This window comes from Andrographis paniculata, unplaced genomic scaffold, assembly GCF_009805555.1.
Source record: "Andrographis paniculata isolate CXL003 unplaced genomic scaffold, ASM980555v1 Contig62END, whole genome shotgun sequence".
NCBI lineage: Eukaryota > Viridiplantae > Streptophyta > Magnoliopsida > Lamiales > Acanthaceae > Andrographis > Andrographis paniculata.
Window position 1 is genome coordinate 7,990,407 of NW_026137598.1, and position 7,141 is coordinate 7,997,547.

General features: G+C 40.7%; 2 protein-coding genes across 4 annotated transcripts; one reads left to right on the plus strand and one right to left on the minus strand.

Moving 5' to 3' along the window:
• Nucleotides 1-601: 601 nt before the first annotated feature.
• Nucleotides 602-3,358, plus strand: LOC127261416 (probable leucine-rich repeat receptor-like protein kinase At1g68400). Its single transcript, XM_051289773.1, has 2 exons — nucleotides 602-2,019; nucleotides 2,104-3,358. Exons 1-2 carry the CDS (start codon nucleotides 678-680, stop codon nucleotides 2,760-2,762), a joined length of 2,001 nt encoding a protein of 666 aa, XP_051145730.1. The 5' UTR covers nucleotides 602-677; the 3' UTR covers nucleotides 2,763-3,358.
• A 69-nt stretch (nucleotides 3,359-3,427) lies between these two features.
• LOC127261419 (glycosyltransferase BC10) lies at nucleotides 3,428-5,684 on the minus strand. 3 transcript variants are annotated; one of them, XM_051289779.1, is made up of 3 exons: nucleotides 5,668-5,684; nucleotides 4,798-5,429; nucleotides 3,428-4,158 (listed from the first exon to the last, which is right to left on the minus strand). In XM_051289779.1, the coding sequence occupies exons 2-3, from the start codon at nucleotides 5,326-5,328 to the stop codon at nucleotides 3,514-3,516; spliced, it is 1,176 nt and encodes a 391-aa protein (XP_051145736.1). In that variant the 5' UTR covers nucleotides 5,329-5,429; nucleotides 5,668-5,684; the 3' UTR covers nucleotides 3,428-3,513. The 3 variants fall into 3 exon arrangements, with proteins under 3 accessions (XP_051145736.1, XP_051145733.1, XP_051145735.1); XM_051289776.1 differs by having other exon boundaries at nucleotides 5,528-5,668; XM_051289778.1 differs by having other exon boundaries at nucleotides 5,522-5,668.
• Nucleotides 5,685-7,141: the final 1,457 nt, after the last annotated feature.

Here is a 7,141-nt window from a genome sequence, read left to right on the forward strand (position 1 = left end):
TTTTATTAGGTGCTTCTTGAACTAAAAAATATTCAAATTATAAGAATGAATACGTGCTTTAGAGAAAAGCATAAAATTTAAAATATTCTTTGAGTGTACGTACGAGTAACTTTTCACTGGTTAACCAATGGGTGTGCGTACCTGCGAAGTTTTAGTTTTGGGTTTTGATTTTGAACAGTAAAATTTTGAATTGAAATAATTGTTTGATGTGATATAAATGTGTTGATGTAATGTTTTGAATGTAAAATTAAATTTTAGTGTAATAAAATAAATAAAAATTAGGTGTTTGATTTGATATTTTTTAAAAAAAATAAAATTAAAATAATAAAATCATATATATAAAACCTGTCAGTAAACAAAGCCCAAGTTGTTTCGTATGTATTTGAAGACCAAGTGTAATTTAAAATTATTCATATAGAAAACCATTAAGTTACATGAAACTCAATTATCTGTCGTGGTAAAGAATTCTGAGTAGTTATTACCAAAAAATAAATAAATAAATAACCCAAATATTTTAATTACAGGCACTAAATTAATGTGACAGTATTGTATTGTATTGTATTGGCGCTAACATTAATAGCTCCAAATCCCTTACCATCACTCATCCTTCTTCAGTCTGTGAGTCTGACTGACCTTCACCACAACGCCACTCGCTAACCTCAACATTCAATACAACAATGGCCGGGACAAAACCTCCCAACCCTAATTCCGCCACCGCCGTCGTCCTCGTCATCATTTTCCTCTGCGCCGCTGCCGCCGCCGCCAACAATTCAGACAAGCGAGCACTCCTGGTGTTCAAGTCCGCCGCAGATCCGAACGGCACGGTCCTCGCCTCCTGGAACTCCTCCTCCGACCCCTGCTCCGGGTCGTGGGTCGGAGTCTCCTGTACCCGCAACCGGGTCACCCGCCTCGTCCTCGAGAAGCTCCATCTCCACGGCGGATTCCCTCCGCCCCTCACCCACCTCCGCCTCCTCAGCCTCAAAGAAAACGGCCTCGCCGGAGAAATTCCAGATCTCTCCAACCTCACCAGTCTCCGCCTCCTCTTCATCTCCCACAACCGTTTCTCCGGCGACTTTCCGGCCTCCATAGCCGCATTGTCGAAGCTCTACCGCCTCGACATTTCGCACAATAACTTCACCGGAAACATACCGCCGGCAATCAACCGATTGACGCGCCTCCTGACACTCAGGCTCGAGGAGAACATGTTCACCGGAACTATACCGGACTTGAACTTAACCAGCTTACAGGATTTCAACGTCTCCGGGAATGCCCTGACGGGGGAGATACCCGGCGCTCTATCCGGGTTCAATACGTCGTCGTTTCGGGGAAACCGGTTCTTATGCGGACCGCCGCTCGAGAAATGCAAGCCGGTTTCCAGCGACCCGGTCCGGTCCGGGGGTGCACCGGCGTCGCCGCTAATCCCGAAGACGACCGTCACGTCGTCCCCTTCCTCAATTCCGGCGGGGACGAAGACGCCGGAAAAATCCGGCGCCGCTCACCGCGGTAAAATCGGATCGATGGCAATTGTCGGAATTATAATCGGCGATGTTCTGGTTCTGGGGATCGTTTCGTTGCTTCTGTACTGTTACATCTGGAGAAGCTATTCGAACAAAGTAATGTCCGGTAAGAGCAGCAGCTCCAGCGCTGCAGAGAAGATTGTTTACTCGTCAAGCCCGTACCCGAACCCGACCCAGTACGAGAAGGGTAAGATGGTGTTTTTCGACGGCGACAAGAGATTCGAGCTGGAGGATTTGCTAAGAGCGTCGGCGGAGATGCTCGGCCGCGGCGGAATGGGGACTTCTTACAAAGCAATCTTGGACGACGGCAGCGTCGTCGCCGTCAAGAGATTAAAGGATTTAACAGTAACTGGTAAGAAAGATTTCGAGCAGCAAATGGAGGTTCTCGGTCGGCTCAAACACCCCAATTTGGTGACTCTAACAGCTTACTATTTCGCCCGCGACGAGAAGCTTCTGGTCTACGATTACATCCCCAATGGCACCCTGTTTTGGCTCCTACACGGTAAAAAAATCATCATCCTTATTGTGTACTAGGTTGCATTTCATAACAATGTCTGAAGAACATTTGTGGACTGACTTTCCGCAGGCAACCGAGGCCCGGGAAGAACTCCATTAGACTGGACAACGAGGTTAAAGATTGCGGCGGGAGCCGCCCGGGGAATAGCCTTCATCCACAACTCCTGTAAATCGCTCCGGCTAATCCACGGCAACCTTAAATCGACAAACATCCTCATCGACGGTGCCGGGAATGCCAGAGTGTCCGATTTCGGCCTCTCTGTTTTCCAATCCCCTGTCCAAAAATCCAACGGCTACCGTGCCCCAGAGGCCGAATTGGACGGTCGGAAGCTAACCCAAAAATCAGATGTCTACTCCTTCGGGGTCCTCCTGTTAGAACTCCTGACCGGAAAATGTCCCCTAATGGTCGACATGACCAGCCCCGGATCGGGCAGCGGCGTAGCTGATCTGCCGAGGTGGGTGCAGTCCGTTGTAAGAGAAGAGTGGACGGCTGAGGTGTTCGATTTGGAGCTAATGAGGTATAAGGATATCGAGGAGGAGATGGTCGGGTTGCTGCAGATAGGAATGGCTTGCGCGCAGACGTCGCAGCACGAGAGGCCGAGCATGAACTATGTTGTAAGAATGATCGAGGAGCTTCGCGGGGCGGAGGCTTCACCAGCCTACGAACGTGTTGACTCAGTTTCGGCATCTCCCGGCGCGTCGGAAGATAAATCCAAAGCCAGCGAGTGATCAAAAGTGATTAGTTAGGTAAAAGTCCATAAATTTTTGGCAAAATTGTCTGTAACTCGTGGTTTCGAAATTCAGCTTAAATTTTTATTTTCCTTTAAAATTTGCGTGGCATCTCTTATACTTTAAAAAATATTGCATAAAATCCGTTTATGATTTCAAAACTTAGTATAAATTTCTACTTTTACTTTAAAAATTGCATATTATCCCGTTATACTTTAAAAATATTGCATAAAACCCCTACAATACAAAATATATAGACAGGAAATCATTTCCTCGTAACACAAGGGAAGTCTTGTAGTAGTGGGGTTTTATGCAGAGTTTTTAAAAGTATAAGAGAATATTATACAATTTTTAAAGTACAAAGAGATTTTAGACTGAATTTCGAAACCACGTAGGAGTTATGAACAATTTCACCTGAATTTTTTCATGCAATCTTTTTTTTTTTTCTTTTTGGTTTTTAGCCTGAATTGCTCTCTGTTTTTTCAATACATTAATATGAATAGCATCAAGTTGTTTGGATCTTGTGCTATGTTATTACATCAAACGTGTAGTAAGGTCTAAAACCAGTAGGGATTTCTACCACAACGAATTTTTTCTATACATATACCAATGAATACCAAGAATTAAATTGTTGTCTTTCTTTCCTTTACTTTATACATTCATGTAGTGTAAAAATCCCCTTTCTTTAACTAGGGATTCTAATCATATCAAATTCAAAAACCTCGTACATGTAAAAAGAATAATTACTTATCTACCTGTCGAAGTGCATTGCCTTAGGTGCAAACCTCAACAATCTATCCAAAGCATTGGCTGTGAATTTTCTTGCAAATAGATAGCACACATTAGTTTTATCACCATTGTAGTCACAGCTGCTGTTGCTCCTCAACCACTCCAAGAACTCGGGAGTGATATGTGTCCGAATAAACTTTGCCGGGTGGGGCCCGCCCTTCGACCAGTCGACCCAAGTCAAACTCCGGTTCGCATTCCTCGACCCGAACTTTGTGTTGACAAATGTGGGCAAGTAATGCTCGTCAGCGTAGCACGACCGGTTGCAGTAGTTTTTGAACACCGGGAAGTAGACCTTGTCTGAAATAACTTCGACGGCAAGATCCCTATCGATCGCAAACCATTGCGATCCTTTCCTCCATTGGTTGAGTTCGATCACCGGCCTCATCTTAGTGCTGTAACGCCCGCGCCCCACCGGGCCAGGCAAGTCATAAACCTCGACGTAATTTTGGGTCGAGTTCATTAAATAGGCGTAGATAGTCGAAAAATTGTATAGTGGTATGCAAGATTCGGACAGGAGGACGAAATGTTGGTTCGAAATGTCGAGGAGAGCGTTCGCCAGCAGCCGGAGCTCGGCTTCGACCATGTTGACGTTTCCCCAGTCGACTTCCTGCGTATATACAAAAGCTTTTGTTAGTTTTCATTGGAGGAATTTGATGCTACCGACAGAATGGAGGTAAGAAGGGAAGTTTCTTTGGATACAAACAATGTCGGCTGCAGAAAGAGGTTTGAGTAATATATAACGAAAGAACAGCTGCAGTTTTTATTTTTTTGATCATGGATGATCTCTGCAAATTGTTGCCCCATTCTTAGTGATATATAATATTTGTTCTAACCTTTCACCATCCTCTTGTCGACATCAACGCCACGTGTTTAGTTCCCCACAGAAATATTCAAAGATTTGTTCATCACATACATCTGTACTAAAATAATATCTTGAAGGTTTTTGACACGGTGGGTGCTGTTGAGAATTAATTTCCTACATTCATTGCAAGGTTTCTCTATTTGTAGAAAGAGATCTGGATTGGATCAAATGTCTACTGACCTTAATTAATTCTTGCATTTAATCACCTCCAGAATGGCTTGACGACTACGTTAATTTGAAATCTCTTATATATTCACCTAGATGTCTTGATGATTTATGAATCATGTTTAAAATCTGCAAATGTTCCTTATTACATGAATTGAACGAAGGAATGAATTTGGAATAGTAATTAATTGATTAATTAATTAAGGAAATTGAACTGACCTTACTAGGAATTCTTCTGCCATGGAAGACCGAGCCGACATCCTCGGAGCCATTGTAAGAAGGATCGGAGTGTACGTAAACTGTGTACAATCCTTGGTGTCCTTTGAAGAACTTGTCCCAGAGCGGCGCTAAAGTCACCGGCCCTCTTGTGAGGAACATGAAGGCCACTTTGGGGATGCGTTTAAATGGATACTCCCGGATTTTGGGGGCCATCGATGCGCGCCACGTCAGCTCCTCGTCGGTCATTCCGTGCGCCGCGGGTGACTGTAGCAATGCCCCGATCAAGTCGGTCGGTTTCGAGACGGTGGTTCTGTTCGGCGGAGACAGCAGCGACGGTGACGAGAAAATGGAGAATTGTCCGTTGGAGACATGGAGGTTGAAGGAGAAGCTCTTGTAATGAAAGCAGATGATTACTCCCGACGTCAGCCCCGTGACGAAGACGAAGAGGTAGGAGAGGAGGTTCAGAAGTGGAAATGGTGAGTTGATCAATTTTCCGGCGACGGCGAACGGATTCTGATACGGCAATTTCATGTCGGCGGCGGCGACGGAGACGGCGACGGCGGCGGTGGTGGTGGAGAATCAGGAGTTTCTTCGCCGGAGGAAGAATCCTGAGTTGCTTCCAATTTTGGGGTCTGAAATGGAAAGATCAAAATTAATTGGGTAGTATAAAATATAAATACAAAATTCGTGAACAATGATTAATTGGTAGAATTCTTGGGAGAACCCGGACTCTGAGAACCAGAAGAACCCCACATTGGGCGTGAATCAATCCGGCGTCTCTGCCCCGGGAGCTCCGAATAAATGCCGGCAGCAAAACAGTCAGTTGTAAGTTTCGAGAATTGCACTTACAAATGAAATTACAAAACTAACCTTTTCCCCGCCGTATGGAGAAACTCAACGCACAGTTCGTCAGTCTTTCTATATATAATGAGTCTTTCTCTGCATTTAATGAAAGTCGTGGTTTTTAGAGTGACGTTTTCGATAAATGCGACTTCTTCGAACTTTCCGTAAGTGAAACTGTAGCTGTGCCCAAAATTTGAAGCAGTAATTAATTACAAACAAAATTTAACCAATTAACAATAAAAAGAAAGTTTTGGTTTTTGGACTTTTGGGTTTTACCATAACAACAACTTTTGGTTTTTATTAATGATACGTTGGTATAATAATTCTTTTTCATTTTAATTTTCAAAAAATGGATGTAAATTAATAATGCACGCAAAGTAGCAGTTTGCAATTTAGCCTTTAGTCCAGAAATCGACGGTGGGGATTGAAGGTTCAGTTGTAACAGATATGCAATTATGAGATTAAGGCATGTTTGGATCGTTAAAAAAGTTTCATCTCCGGAATAAAAGAAAATGAAGTCGTTACCGTGGAGTAGCCCACGAGTCACATCATCCATCCAAACGCGCCCTACATAAAAAAAATAATAGTAGTAATAAATAAATAAAATACAGAAAAAAAAAAGGGTTCATATCTTGACAAATTTGAATAATATGTATAATTCTTACATAATTAATTAATTGAAGATTATTTTATTTATTTATTTATTTTGGTGGGGAGGGGAGTTTTTGTTTCTTTCACTAATTTTATTTTATGTGTAATGCTGAGTTAATTTTTATTTGTCAATGTTTATCAGGATTGTAACGACAATTGTGTGTGTATATTCTTTATTTTTTAATTTAATTTTCAACTATACATTGAAAAATAATTGCATTCTATATACTCACTAATAGTATATATACATATTTACCATAATTGTGGATTATATAATATTAATAAAGTGTGTTTACTTTTTTATTTTAAATAAAAAGAAATATTATTCGGTTCATATGATTTCGATATAAATATATTATTTTATCTCATAAAATTTTATTTAAATCAGAATCAAACAAACCTAATATTTATTTTAAAAATTGTTCGAAATTGATAAATCCATCTATATATGCATTTATTTCCTCATTTTCCAAAATTGCAGATCAATGGTTACAAATATGATTAGCAAATCATATGCGTGCTAACGCTTACCAATAAACTAATTTCAATAAATGTATACTAATTATACCAGATCATAAAATAATAAAAATAAAATAAAATCGTATGAATAAATTCAATATAATGGAATTAACTTTATACATAATTATTTAATTGAGGGATGCCCAACAATCAATTTAAAATAAGTTGAATCAAATTCGAACAATGTTATTCAATTATATATATATATATATTTAAATGATGTATATTTTAGGTTAGGTACGATGAATTATGTCGGTAATATAAAAAATAAAATTTTATTTAAATTATTGATATAATTGAATAAAATGTATATATATTATATATTGTGTGT